General features: G+C 39.2%; 1 protein-coding gene across 5 annotated transcripts in view; it reads left to right on the top strand.

The window, feature by feature from the left end:
• RAPGEF6 (Rap guanine nucleotide exchange factor (GEF) 6) overlaps positions 1-15,528 on the top strand; it is a 222,103-nt gene that overhangs the window by 201,626 nt on the left and 4,949 nt on the right. For 2 of the 5 annotated variants that reach the window (XM_011951038.1, XM_011951037.1), the window contains 5 exons: positions 23-211; positions 3,305-3,439; positions 9,384-9,612; positions 11,359-11,849; positions 14,394-14,708. In XM_011951038.1, coding sequence (XP_011806428.1) covers positions 23-211; positions 3,305-3,439; positions 9,384-9,612; positions 11,359-11,849; positions 14,394-14,708 — 1,359 coding nt within the window. Of the gene's footprint in view, positions 1-22; positions 212-3,304; positions 3,440-6,648; positions 7,204-9,383; positions 9,613-11,358; positions 11,850-14,393; positions 14,709-15,528 lie in introns of those variants that run through there. The other 3 variants (XM_011951041.1, XM_011951040.1, XM_011951042.1) reach the window with 2 other exon arrangements.

Raw genomic sequence — 15,528 nt, 5'->3', positions numbered from 1 at the left:
ATTTCTTACTCTCTCCTATTAGTGACCAAGAATTTAAGTGAGAAAAGATCAGCCAAATCATCTGAAATGTCCCCAGTGCCTATGAGGTCAGCTGGCCAAACAACGAAAGCCCACTTGCATCAACCCCACAGAGTAAGCCAGGTGCTTCAGGTGCCAGCTGTTAATTTGCACCCCATCCGGAAGAAGGGACAAACAAAAGACCCTGCATTGAGTGAGTATTCACCGTTAATATTACATCCATTTAACTGAAATTTCCAGGGGAGTTAGAATGAAAAATAATTACAGATGTTCAGGAGATAAGCTGTTGTAGGTTGTGTAATACAATCATCACTTCATGAATCAAAAAGTGTTTCATTTTGACTGTAGATGTTTGCTGACAGCATACATGTTTTAAATGCCAACATTGGATTTCCTATAATACTGAAATCTGTTGATCAATAGAAAATTTACAGCAAAGCATTTTGGGTACCAGGGGCTTACTGCATTAAAAGGTGTATTTAATGAAATATCTAATACAGACACAATCTACAAAAACCGTGGAAATGAAGTTGCTTATTCCAAAAATGACTATACGTTGTTTTTTGTCTTTAATGACCCCTTTGAAAACCTAGTTAGGAAACAAGAGAATGTAACTTTTATAAAGTGTAGACCACACTTTTTTTTTTCTGTTAGGCCTTGTGGTCATTATTCATATTATTTTTATTTGTTGTTTCAACAGTATCACTATTTTAGCCTTTTAGATGAGAAGCTAGATTAGATTTGATTCCTAGCATGATTACTTAGACCATGAATTATATGTAGTATATGTTTAGTAGAACTTTGTTCATTTAATCTGTTGTTGTTTGAGATACAAAGTTGAATAAGAAATTCCCCCTTCTTTGCCAGGTTTTCAGTCTGGTGATGTAGACACTCACACAGATAACTTCAGTGTAATGTGTCGTCTTCTTATGCCAGGGGTATATGCAGAACATATAAAAGAACAAAACAAAACAGAGGTAACTTAGAGGTGAGATAGGGCTTCAGAAGAAGGCTTTTTGGAAATAACATCTAAGCAGCCTGAAAGGGTGGTGACAAAGAAGATGATTAGGCAAAAGTTCCAGAGAAGTTGCTTCAGACCGAGGAAACAGCTTGGTATGTGCAAGAAACTACAAGCACTTTGCTGACTCTGAGTGGAAATTGCATGCAGTGTTGACAGACAATAATAATTAAAGCTAGCACCTGGAGAGCACTTACTGAGTGCCAGGCATGGTTCAAATTGTGCTTTATTAATTTTATATGTCAGTCTTCATAGTAATGCCACAAGATAAGTGGTATTTTACCCTCATTCTACAAAGGAAGCGTAGAGGCTAAAGGAAGGCTAACTGGCTTTAAATCTTTGCCTTTAACCACTGTGCTAAGCAGCTTCCACGATGCAGAGAATGAAGACAAGTATGCTGAAATTACAATGTGCCATGCCAAAGGAAAGTTATCAGTGAGAAGCCATTGAAGATATTTGAATAAGGGAAGGTTATGGTTCAAATTATGTTTGAGAAGGACTGTAGTAAGGATCACAGCAGGACTGGAGATAGAGAGCTCAGATGGAAAGCTGGTCTAACAGTTAAGTGGAAGTTGCCTGGGGCCTGGACTCGTTTGGTGGCTATGGAAATGAAGAGAGATTTGGGTGCAGAATTGGTAAAGTTGATGAATTTGTTGGCAGGAGTGAGAGAGGGACAAAGTTAGCTCTGGTTTTTTTTACTTGAATATCACCACTTGAGAGGCAACATTACTTGTACTATGTAGCTTTCTTTCTTTCTTTTTTGGAGACAGTCTCCCTCTGTCGCCCAGGCTGGAGTGCAGTGGCGCGATCTTGGCTCACTGAAACTTCCATTTCCCAGGTTCAAGCAATTCTTGTGCCAGCCTCCTGAGTAGCTGGGATTACAGATGCTTGCCAGCACACCTGGCTCGTTTTTGTGTTTTTAGTAGAGATGGGGTTTCATCATGCTGGCTAGGCTGGTCTCAAACTCCTGACTTCAGGTGATCCACCCACCTCAGCCTCCCAAAGTGCTTGGATTACAGGCGTGAGCCACCACGCCTGGCCCCGTATAAGTTTCTTCATTTCTTACTGTAATATGGCTGTTTATATGATAAATATGTTTATATTACATTTAATGAAGGGTAGTGTGAGTATACGATGATCTAAATTTTTTCGTTGTCCAGTGGCTGCTTGTTACTATGTCAAAATCCTCATCAAAGTTTGCTTACTTTATGTTTTGGTTCTTTGGGGGGTTTTTTGTTTTGTTTTGTTTTAAGTCAGAGTCTCACTCTGTCACCCAGGCTGGAGTGCAGTGGTGCAATCTCAGCTCACTGCAGCCTTCACCTCCCGGGTTCAAGCGATTCTCCTGCCTTAGCCTCCTGAGTAGATGGGATTACAGGTGTGCGCCACCACCCCTAGCTAATTTTTATGTTTTTAGTAGAGATGGGATTTCACCATGTTAGTCAGGCTGGTCTCGAACTCCTGACCTCATGATGTGCCCGCCTTGGCTTCCCAGAGTGCCGGGATTACAGGTGTGAGCCACCATACCCGGCCACTTACTTTATGTTTTAAGAACAATGTCTCTAGCTCTTTGACATTTCTTAGAGAAGATAAATGTGAAAACATCAATATATTGAAACCATTGCTAGGTTTGAGGTACACTAAACAGGACCAGACGTTGGACAAGGGTAATGAGAACTTTAAGGAATCTTTCCACTGTGCTGCATACTATTTTTCTATACATTCATGATTCTCTCTGTTGTTTACTTCTCTCCTGTAGTGTGAATTTAGTGCTCTTGAAAAGGGCTGGACTGGCAGCCCTGCAGCCTCTTCTGTATACCCACAGCACAGATGCACCACAGGTAGTGACAGTGCCAAAATCCCCACACTGCCCCTGCCACATGCCTCGCCCTGACTTGGAGAGGCCACCTCTAGAGGGGAGGGAAGAGTTTGAATCCATACCTTCTTTTTGAAGATTTCAAATCACTGTGTCAATTGTGGGAGGTGGGGCACAGCACTCAGACTGTTAAATTTATTTCCCTTATACCACAAAGCACAGACAAACTAATATAATCTGGTCCATGCTGACCAGCTGAATTTGAATGGATAACCTAGAGGTGAGAATCTCTGTGTGCCATTACCCAGTCATTTAGTCCCTGTTTGTCATTTACACATTTCAGTTGACTACACTAGCCATTGTGTATCATAGCTTTAGTTACATAGTGATTTAGGCAACTATGGACATTTTAATTGTGAAATGATGCTTATTTGCATCTTTGGTTTTATTTTTAGGTACAAGTTTACCTCAGAAAGTTTTAGGAACAACTGAAGAAGTAAGTGGTAAGAAGCATACAGAAGACACTATTTCTGTGGCATCATCTTTACATTCTAGTCCTCCTGCGTCTCCTCAAGTTTCCCCTCACAAAGGTAAGACAAAACATTTCAAACTAGTTCTTGTTAAACTAAACAATACTTTATAGCACATACTTTGCTTTTCAATCTATAGCAGTAATTGTAAATCATTAAGAAAAGCATAACTCCTAATGCTTTTTGAACTTTGATGTTTTGTATTGCATTATTTGAATGCTTTTTGGGTATCATGCGTCATGTAACTAGGACTCCAGTATTCAAAGTGTGATCCTAAACTTCAACAGACAGCAAGCGTGGATAAGAATGAAGGCAAAGCCATAGTTTTGGTGCAAAATCTTGGTGTCGTCATTCCAGTTTCCTATATTTGGACATGTCTATGAAGTGTTTGCAAATAAAAGTTTCTATAAGAGATTGTTTTTAGGCCAGGCACAGTGGCTTATGCTTATAATACCAGCATTTTGGGAAGCTGAGGCGGGTGGATCACTTGAGCCCAGGAGTTGGAGACCAGCCAGGGCAACATGTTGAGACCCCATCTCTGCAAACAATGTAAAAATTAGGCATGGTGATGTGCCTGTAGTCCCAGCTACCTGGGAGGCTGAGGTGAGAGGATCGCTTGAGCCTGGGAGGCAGAGGTTGCAGTGAACTGTGATTGTGCCATTGTACTCCAGCCTGGGCAACACAGCAAGACCCCGTCTCAAAAAAAAGAAAGAATTTGTTTTTAACCAACTATAAGATTTAGGAAAACAAATATTTAGGTTGATGGTTTTCCTTTTTTTAGTAATAGAGTATTACCTTTTTTAAAATTAGGATTTAAAGTAATCTGTACTCTTGTGGATTTTTTACTTACACAGAATCTCATGAGGTGAAAAACTGAAATTCTTCTTCTTCATTGACATGTTTTCATAATTCAGACTGGAGCATTTCTTTTCGCGGCCAGCCTGGGCAGTGTGCACGCAGATGCCATTTCATGTTAGCTGCACATGTAGCATTCTAAATATAGTGTGTATTTCTTATATTGACCCTTCACATTGTGTGTGTACCCTGGAGAGAAAGGGGATTTAGTCCTGGCATCTTCTTCACAGATGTAAAAGAATTACATATTTAAATAATCACACCAGAGGATGGTACATGGTCAGAGGGAAGACAGACTTATTATAATAATTCTAACAGGAGAGAGAAGCTTCTAGAGCTTGCTTCAGCTTCCAGGCTCTAAGTTTATTCTCACTCTGCAGAGCTCTTTCTTATTTTTGCCACCTGTGTGGCAATTATGTACAGTGATGTCACACCTGAGTTTGAACCGTGATTCTGTCCTCCACTGTAGCTGTGTTACTACAAGTAATTTATTTATACGGTCAGGTTTTCTGTCTAAGATGGGAAAAAGACCATCTAGGCCGAAGCAGGTGGATCACCTGAGGTCAGGAGTTGAAGACTAGCCTGGCCAAGATGGTGAAACACACCTATATTAAAAATACAAAAAAATTAGCCAGATGTAGTGGCACACACCTATAGTCCCAGCTACTCAGGAGGCCGAGGCAGGAGAATTACTTGAACCCAGGAGGCGGAGGTTGTAGTGAGCCAAGATCATGCCATTGCATCCCAACTAGTTTGGTGGCTATGGAAATCAAGGGAGAACTGGATGCAGAATTGTTGCCCAACCTGGGTGACAAGAGCAAAACTCCATCTCAAAAAAAAAAAAAAAAAAAGAAAAAGAAAAAGACCATTTATTTCATCTATTTTAAGAGCCTCTTATATGGTTTAAATGAAATAATATTTATAAAGCCTGGTGTGTGGTAAGTGAATTGGAATGTCTCTTTTCTTTCTCTGCTGCCACCTCAGGACACCATAGCTCCATTACTTACTTGCTTTTTTCATCCTCACATAGCTGAGACTGGTTAGGTTTTTTTCATTCAGATTTTACTAAAGAAAGCTTAATAGAAATGAAACAGGAGATATAAACAGTGTATGTTGTAGGTGTATTTATAAAACACAGATTTTGATACCGTTGTAGCTCATATATAATTTTGTGTGCCACACAGACCTGTGTCATCACTTTCCTTGTCTGTATGGTCCTATCCAATGCACCCCTTACCAGATCTTGCGGTGTAGGATAAGCTGCAGTGCCTCCAGTCAGACAAATGGTCCAAATGAACAGTGTCCATATGCTCCTAATGCTCTTTCAGGAACATCTTTACACTCCTTACCCGTTTTAGAGACTGCTCAGAGGTCCATCCCATTATAGATAATTCTAACTAGTAGGATCTGATTTGGTATTTTATGCCTGAATGTGACTTCTGGCAAGAGGTATTAGGAACAGGAATTCCTCCATTGCTCTTATTCCCAACAAAATCTACACTCAACACTCTAATAGAGAGGTCTTTTCTCCATTGTCTTTCATTGTGTAGCCAACAGTTGAACACCATGTTTGTAGATTTGTGAGCTTCTCTTAGTAATGTTTGGAATTCTTAGAAGCCTGAAGAAATTCTTCTCTTCAAAACTGTTTCAGCTTGTTCTTTCTTGCATGTGTACCGTCAAAACCCCAACCAAGTATGATCCTTCTATTTGTGTAGACAGTCTTTTGCCAGTAATCTATGATTGAACAAAACTATCATTATGCTCAGAGTAAATTATTAGGATCTGTTCCTGGTTCTTATTAAACTTTGAGATCTGTTCTTTGTTTTCTTATGATTAAGAAAATAAACCTATCTTCATGTTTTGCATGAGGATAGTTTAAACAAGTACTTTAAAAAAGAAGTCGAGACCTTAAACATTATCTACCCTAGTGTTTAAGAAAAGCAGTCTCTCCACCTTGGATCTACAACAGGATCAGAAAATGAGCTTTATAAATATACCTATTGTATGTACTATTTGTATGTCTTATTTGGTTTTTACTAAGCTTTCTCATAGTAAAATCTACCTTACAATTCTAGACCTACATAGTTACTTTACAGAAATAATTGTAGTTACCTGGTATTTTTCCTTATGATTTTACCAGCTTGGCTTCCTTTCAGCAGTTTTTTTGTTTTTGTTTTTGTTTTTGTCACCAGCTTGTGCTGATAAAGGTAATCTTTCTCCTGCATTCTGTCTTGCAATAACTGATGTGTATATGTTATATATAAGTAGATTTTTTCCATGCTTTAAAAAATATGTTGCTAGATTTCAATTTTTCAGATATTATCAAGATGTTAGAATTTTTAAATAGTGAAATATTATGTAAACAAGGCTAATTGTGATTGACCATGTCAGGGTTTTTGCATCTCTCCCTCCAGTTGGCAGTATCATATGTGATCACAGCAGCAAGATCAGTGGCCAGAGCTGCCCCGGAATAGGTGGGGCTTACTTGCAAAAGAAAATCCTTCAGATTACCAGGAGCACAGCCAAAAGAACAGACAGTACTGAGAAGGCCACTGAGGTGAATAGAGACAGGACAAGTTGTGAGAACACAACCAGAAAAAGAATGACATCCCCGTTTAGAAGACTTAGGGAAAGAATGCTTTCAAGGGAGAGACTAGTCAACAGCCAAAAAGAGGACACAGATCACAATCAAGCTACAGAAAGCTGTGAGAAAGTGAAGGATGTTGGAAGCAACATCAAAGATGAGAAAGGGAGTGCCATCTTCAATTCAAATAGCCAAGGCAACAGTAACACTTTAAACTGCTTCTATACGCGATTCAAGTCTAAAAGGAGGAAGACACTCTGATGAAGTTCCTTATTTTATTTTAGTGTTAAGTTTGTTTTCAGTTATTAATGTGTACATGGCTTAAATTAAACCATTTGTCAAAACTTAGGCAGATAACTTAGTAAAATACTATTTATAAGCACTTTAAAATGCCTCATTTGTACATATGTTATTTTATTAATGTATTGAGTTAGTAAATTTTATACTCTTGTTTTCTGTAGTTGACTTTATTTTCTACTGTTAGCTGAATCTGTGAGTGAAATATGTAGAGGAGGCTTTTTTATCCTCTACTTTTTACATATCTTTGGGGGAGAAGGGACTAGTCTAACATAGCAATTTCAGAATCATCTGGAAAACTTGTTAAAAAATGCAGTTACTGTGTCCCACCCCAGACTTCATAAACCTGAATTGCCAGAAATGGGATCCGGAATGTTTATTTTAATTGACTTGCCAGGTGGTTCTTAGTATTATTATATTTGAGAAATACTGATCAAACAGACATAAGAATGAAATTATTTTTAAAACAATGAAGCAAGACGATTATGTAGAGCAATGACTTTTTCTTTTGAGGAAGAAGGTATTTATTTATTTTTAATTTACTTATTACATCCACTTTCTTGGTCCTCTTGAAAATTAACTAATCAGCTCATGGACATTGACAAATAGCAATGATCCCAAGTTCAGAGATGTTTGATAGAAGTCAGAAGACTGGCTTGTCTTGGCTTACCCTGTTCCGGGCCACATAGGCCAAGTATAAATCACACATTTTCTGGGCCTTTTTCTCTTTGAAATAGTTAACAAAATGACTTAATAAGGTCACTGTGCAACAAATTAGTCCTTAAATGACTTGAGTTATATGTGAATAACTCCAAGATCCATAAACAGAGAAGGACCTTGGAACTAAGGATGTTGTCATCCTCTTTCTGCATGAAGATGAGGCCCTGAGAATTCCAGTAACATACCCAAAGCCTGTGAGTCTTCCTAATGACATTTCTAGGTATTGTCCAAAGGCCACATATCTACTAAACCCTACTCTCCTCTGTGAACAAGAAGATATTTTTCACTTCTTTGAGACCCATCCCTCGTTGGGATTACTAGGGCATTTTCTTTTTCTTTTATTTCTAAACAAAAGTTTAGTTTCTTCCAATTATCAAAATAGATTATTATGTACATTAGCCATTCTCTTGAAGATTTGTTTTTGGGTCCTTCACCTCAATGCATCCCTAGAATCCAGAAGAACATCTCTCTAGTTGTCTGCTGTGCAGTAAGTCACAGAACAACATAGAACGTGTAGATGCTGTTTTTTTCTATAACACATTATTAAAACTGTGTCCACTCAGCTGTTTAATATTCTGCAAGGTTGGTGAAGAAAAAGGAAACTAAGTCTGACACTCAGTTTAAACCTAAAACAATTTTAAAAACTGAAACAGGCTGGGCACAGTGGCTCACACCTATAATTCCAGCAATGTGGGAGGCTGAGGCAGGAGGATCGCTTGAGGCCAGGAGTTGAAGACCAGCCTGGGGAACATAATGAGACCTCATTTCTGCAAAAAAATTTAAAAATAACTGGGTGTAGTGGTGCAGACTTGTAGTCCCAGCTACTTGGGGCTGAGGCAAGAGGACCACTTGAGCCCAGGAGTTCAAAGCTGCAGTGAGCTATGATCATGCCACTGCACTGTAGCCTGGGCAACAGAGCAGGACCCTGTGTCTAAAAAATAAAAAATAATCTAAAATGGTGACTCTCAACTCAAGACAAGACTTCTTAGGTGGGATATGCAGAATATCTGGGGTAAGTATATATAGTTTGATGAAGCAAAAATGTAATTCTTTCCCTTGAGTCCTGGACTCCCACCCCTATCCTTACTTCAAGATGGTATTTTGGATTCAGATCAGGTCATGAAATATTCATATTAATCAAAGGAAGGAGCATTGGGTTAAAAAGAAGTTGAGAAACCCTAAAGACATGTACTTTTTAAATATTTGTAATGTTCTTACTTTATTAAATGATTATTATAGCTGTGGGAGAGCCTGAGACAGATATACCTTTAAACTAGTTTTCTTAGTAACACTGGACTTTGACTGTCTTTTTCTTGAATGTAGTTGTATTGGTGTGGATGGGTAGGTGAATGGATATGTAGGGGAATGTGTAGGGGAATGTGTGGAGATGTAATTGGCACCATTGTATCTACGTGGATGGAAACTAAAATTGCTTCTACTTTGTCTTCTGTTATTTTTGTGGGGTTTTTTTTCATCCTTTCCCCTACTACCCCCACCCTATGTTCCTTTTTTTTTTTGTAGTTTGATCAATGCTCTTTTCTTGTTCAGGTTACACACCTATTCCATCAGCTAAATCTGACAACTTGTCTGACTCCAGCCATAGTGAGATTTCTTCACGGTCCAGCATCGTGAGCAATTGTTCTATTGACTCCATGTCTGCAGCTCTACAGGATGAACGGTGTTCCTCTCAGGCCCTGGCAGTCCCTGAATCCACTGGGGCATTGGAAAAGACAGAGCATCCCTCAGGGATAGGAGATCATAGTCAACATGGCCCTGGGTAAGCATCGTTGTCTGTGTTCATAACACAAAACCCAAGCCAAGTGGCCACTGCAAGCAGTGCTCCCCAGCTTGACCTTGGACCTCCCATGGGGTAATTGCAGAGTTATCCATAAAAGAATATGTGGGCCAAGCACATATTCTGTATTCTGAATATGTAAATAAGCACTATTTTGAAAGATGTATGGGTGTTCATTTTTGAAGTGTTACCAAATTCAAGTAACTTTTTATCTTTATGTATCTTTCCAGTCAGAACTCAAAGTGCATCTGCTATTTATATAGGGGAGATAATTTTTGAAATTCTGGCTGTTATAGGTTAATCAAAAAGGTTGGGTGTTGGAAAGTGCCTCCAGTGCTGTGCACACTGTAGACAGGTTGGGAGAGTAGGACTAGCCCTTGATCCCTGTTCTCTGAAAGTGTAATTTGGGGAGTAAGAATAATCACCTAGCAAAGGTTAATTTAAAAAAAAAAATTAACTCTAAATTTCTATTTAGAATCAAGCAACATGGAAATCTTTGAGAAAATTTATTCTAACTGATAAATATTGTGAAATCTGATCTACTTTAATATGAAAAATTTAAGATAAAGTATTACCACATTTATAAAGGTTTCTAAACTATAATCTCTACACCAGAGGTCAACAAATGTTTTCTATAAAAGTTACATAGTAAACACTTTAGACTTCTCAGGCTGTAAGGCCTCTGTCACAACTACTCTGCTATTACACCAGAACAGCCATAGACAACACATAAACAAATGCCATGACTGTGTCCCATTAGAACTTTATTTACAAAAATGAGCAAAGGGACCACCAGATTTGGCCCTGGGCTATAGTTTGCTACCCTCTGCTCTATACTGTAAATGAGGGGTTTACAAACTCTTTGTAAAGGGCCAGATAGTAAAATATTTTCACCTTTGCAGGCTACATATAGTATCTGTCACAGATTCTTCTGGTTTGGTTTTGTTTTAAACTTTTTAAAAGGTTTTGCTGCAGACTGTACAAAAACAGGCTGTTGGCTAAATTTGGCCCATGAGCTGTAGTTTGGGGACCCCTGCCATAAATGATTCATTTCATAGGTAATTGGGGAAGTTGCTGTTTACTTGTTTACTTGGCACTGTACTGGACTAACCTCAGAGATAACGTTGAAAAATAAAACATGATTCTTCAAGTTGGGAACTCTTAATTCTGTATGGACAGTAGTCTAATATTGTGATGACCAAGAATGAATATGTATACTTAATGTTATTCATTTCAGATCTCATCTTTGCATTTTCATTTAAAATCAGTTCAAGAAAAATACTTGCCAGGCATACCTCTGGTCCATACCAGCTGCTGGGGAGGCTGAGGTGGAGGATCACTTGAGCCCAGGAGTTAAAGGCTACAGTGCACCATGATCGTGCCTATAAATAGCTACTGCACTCCAGTCTGGGCAACAGAGTGACACCTGTCTCGAAAAAAAAAAACAAAAAACTAGCATTTTAAAATTTAAAAAGAAAAATTCTAAGGAAACTTTGCTAAGCATTTGAGTTTCTTTACTGTGTCTTCTGAGTGTTAACTAAATACTTATAAGGAATTTAGTGATAAATAATGGATAATATTGTTTTCTTCATGATGTTACTTTGGCGTGAACACTTGTGGTACATGTCTATAGTTTCTCGTAGGCAGTAATAACTTGAAACAGAGAGAAGATAGTTTTTCCAGCAAGCCTGTAAATTACTTCTAATTGTACATTATCTCCAATTTTAGGTGGACAGTCTTGAAGCCATCTCTAATCAAGTGTTTAGCTGTCTCATCGTCTGTGAGCAGTGAAGAGATTTCTCATGAGCATGTCATTATAGAAGCAGCTGACAGTGGTCGTGGAAGTTGGACTTCGTGTTCAAGCAGCTCCCATGACAACTTCCAAAGCCTTCCCAACCCAAAAAGCTGGGATTTTTTGAACTCTTACAGACATACCCATTTGGATGACCCCATTGCTGAAGTTGAACCCACTGACTGTGAGCCCTATTCATGTCCTAAAAGCTGCTCTAGAACTTGTGGGCAGTGCAAAGGAAGCCTAGAGAGAAAGAGCTGGGCCTCCTCCAGTTCTCTGTCTGACACATATGAACCAAACTATGGGACAGTTAAACGGAGAATATTGGAGAGCACTCCAGCTGAGTCATCTGAAGGCTTGGACCCCAAGGATGCCACTGACCCAGTTTATAAAACTGTCACTTCAAGTACAGAAAAGGGCTTGATTGGTAAGTTGTGTTTTTGTTGTCTGTGGCATTTAGAGATATCTTGGATTTTATCATTGCAAAAATTCATTCTCTAACAACCTTTCTTTCCTTCACAAACAAATTATTTCCCAAAAATTCATGGTTTCTCAGAGACCTTGGAGCAGCTATTCAGCCCCTTAAAATGAAAAGTCTGATGTGAAGGTATTTAATTAGAGGGACAAGTTTGTTTGTCTTTTGTTTTTAAGTTCTTTTTGGTTTTATTGAGGAATATCATCGCATTAGTGTGCAATGGTAAATAAAGGGATTATTCTCTTTATCACCTCATAAATTGTTCGGACCACAATTGCTATGCATATGTGGTAGAAACATTGATTCTGCTATTGATTTTAGGTAAGTGAGAGAAAATACGATAAGGAAGTCCAGAACATTTTTCAGTATTCTCTTTTGGTGTACATCATGAGTAGGCCAACTCCTGTTTCTGAATTCCATTCCAAGCTTTCTTAGTAAACATTGTTAGTATTTAACCATCAAATACTTTTTACAAATTTCTTTCCTGGACTGTATAAATACATAGATATAAAACTCCTGCTTTTCTACTTATATGGAATGACTGTACTTTGAATTAATATCATAATCAACTATTAAATTTAGAGAACAGTCATAGTGTCACATTTAACTACTAAAAATGTGAAGGTGAAACATGTTGATCTTATAGTTACTTTTAAAATTGCGTTATAGGCTGGGTTTTTAGCTCATTCATTTTTTTCCAACTTTTTTTTTTTTTCTTGAGACAGAGTCTTGCTGTATTGCCCAGGCTGGAGTGCAGTGACACGACCTCAGTTCACTGCAACCTCTGCCTCCCAGGTTCAAGCAATTCTCCTGTCTCAGCCTCCCAAGTAGCTGGGATTACAGGTGCCTGCCACCATACACAGCTAATTTTTGTATTTTTAGTAGACATGGGGTTTCACCATGTTGGCCAGGCTGGTCTCGAACTCCTGAGCTCAAGTGATCCACCTGCCTCGGCCTCCCAAAGTGCTGGGATTGCCAACATGAGCCACTGTGCCTGGCCCAAGATTTTTTATTGAAGCCTTTCGGGTAACCACTTTATGAGCATACGTGTATATGGAGATACAAAAAATCTTTTTCTTGTCCATTGAGGAATATAGATTTTTTAATCATTTATTTCTTATTGACTGTGGGCAAATCACTTGCCTGCTTTTTCTTGTTATTCTCTTGGCAACCTCTCCACCTCTGTCACCTCACCCATCCCATCCTCAAATGGGAATGGAAAGCCTTTCTGACCTTGATAGTACATGCAAATTTTACTGGTAGAATTATAGAAAATTCAATATGGACAAACCAAATTCTCTAATGGTAAAGTTAATATTAGAATTATTTGATGGTCTTTTAAAATTTATTCAGCTTGTATACAGACAGTTTGTGTGTTTTAAAAGTCACTTGCAAAATCAACATATTCAGAGCCATTTTTCCTGTTGGTCTTATGAACTAGTCTTAATTTCTTGGAGCTTCTGCTTTAACCTATTTATGATGATTTTTGAAGCTTTACCTTAGTCTCAGGGCTTACAAATTTAAGTAAAAGTGTGTCAAGTCATCGTTTTTAATGTCTGCTGAAAATCTGAGAAATTTAAGATGAAATTTCAAAAATTCTGTTTTTTTATTCTCAACTTAATTACAACACAGATGTTAGAAGTAAAGTTGTTTTGTTTTTTTTTTTTTTTTGAGACAGAGTCCCACTCTGTCACCCAGGCTGGAGTGCACTGCTGCGATCTCGGCTCACTGCAACCTGCACCTCCCAGGTGCAGCAATTCTCCTGCCTCAGCCTCCCGAGTTGTTGGGATTACATGCACCCGCCATCACACCCAGCTAATTTTTGTATTTTTAGTGGAGATGGGTCTTCACCATGTTGGCCAGGCTGGTCTCAAACTTGTGACCTCAGGTAATCCACCCACTTTGGCCTCCAAAGTGCTGGGATTACAGGTGTGAGCCACCACACCTGGCCAGAAGTAAAGTTCTTGAAGGAATTAGTTCCTTCATGCCAGCAAAGTTAAAGTTTATGTGCTGGGACCGAGAACTAATATGCGCAGGAGTGCCAGAAAACAGTGGCTCATGCCTCAGGGAGAAGGTGAAACAGCCCTTAAACAGATGGCCTAAATGTCATTTCTATGTAAACTCTCCCAGTTTACAGAGAATAGATGTTTAGGGTGAACTTTTAAATGTTTCTGACATCTTTAGGGCTGGTGTGACTTCAGAAGTTGTCATGTACTTCTGTGATATGGGGGCTGAATTGCAGAAGGAAGCTTGTCATCAGTGTCATCTCCTTCAACTCTCTCATTCTGTTTAATGTTTACAGGACTTAATATAGTTTATTTATGTATTTTAAAAAGAGGTTTGTTTATTAAACTTTTTAAAAATGTTTTTAATCTGCCATCATTCAAGTTTATTCATTTTGTCTGTTTTTAAGTTCTATTTTGTCATTGCAGTAAGTTTGTTGTTTTTTTTTATTTCTTTTTCATTAACATTTTCATTGCTTATTTTTCATGCCAGTGTACTGTGTCACCTCACCCAAGAAGGATGATAGGTATAGGGAGCCACCTCCCACTCCTCCAGGATATTTGGGAATTTCTTTAGCCGACCTAAAGGAAGGACCCCACCCACACCTAAAACCTCCAGATTATAGTGTGGCAGTGCAGAGATCAAAGATGATGCATAACAGCCTCTCTAGACTGCCACCAGCCTCTCTCAGTAGCAACTTCGTGGCCTGTGTTCCATCGAAGATTGTAACTCAGCCTCAGAGACATAATTTGCAGCCATTCCATCCTAAACTAGCAGATGTGACTGATGCAGATAGCGAAGCGGATGGTATGTTGACAAGCTCTCTTAACGGCTCTTAAATGAATTGCTGAACACATTAAATGGTCTTTACTCTGGTATTTTATGGTAATTAGTACTTGTTTCTTTAAATGCCTTAGAAATCTCTGTTAAAAAGTAAGATGTTCCTACAGGCAGAGTGCAGTGGCTCAGGCCTGTAATCCCAGCACTTTGGGAGGCTGAGGAGGGCGAATCACCCGAGGTCGGGAGTTCATGACCAGCCTGTCCAACATGGAGAACCCCCGTCTCTACTAAAAAAAATACAGAATCAGCCAGGCATTATGGTGCATGCCTGTAATTCCAGCTACTTGGGAGGCTGAGGCAGGAGAATCACTTGAACCTGGGAGGCAGAGTTTGCAGTGAGCCAAGATCGCACCATTGCACTCCAGCCTGGGCAACAAGAGCAAAACTACGTCTCAAAAAAAATAAAGTTCCTAGATATAGTATGGGGGAGTGTTTTGGGTATGTTTTGTTTTTCAAGACAGGGTCTCACTCTGTTGCCCAGGCTTAGAGTGCAGTGGCACAATCATGACTCACTATAGCCTCAAACTCCTGGGCTCAAGCAGTCCCCCCAACTCAGCCTCCCAAGTCGCTGGGACTACAGGTGTACACCACCATGCCTGGCTCATTGTTAAATTTTTCCTTTGTAGAGACTGGGTCTATATATTTACCAGGCTGGTTTTGAACTCCTGGCCTGAAGCAGTCCTCCTACCCCAGCCTCCCAAAGTGTTGGGATTACAGGCCTGAGCCTGAGCCACCACACCCAACCAATGGTGTGGGTTGGTTGGTTGTTAAGACAAGGTCTTGCTGT

Source organism: Colobus angolensis, unplaced genomic scaffold, assembly GCF_000951035.1.
Source record: "Colobus angolensis palliatus isolate OR3802 unplaced genomic scaffold, Cang.pa_1.0 Scaffold314, whole genome shotgun sequence".
Lineage (NCBI taxonomy): Eukaryota > Metazoa > Chordata > Mammalia > Primates > Cercopithecidae > Colobus > Colobus angolensis.
This window is presented reverse-complemented; position numbering and strand designations above follow the sequence as displayed.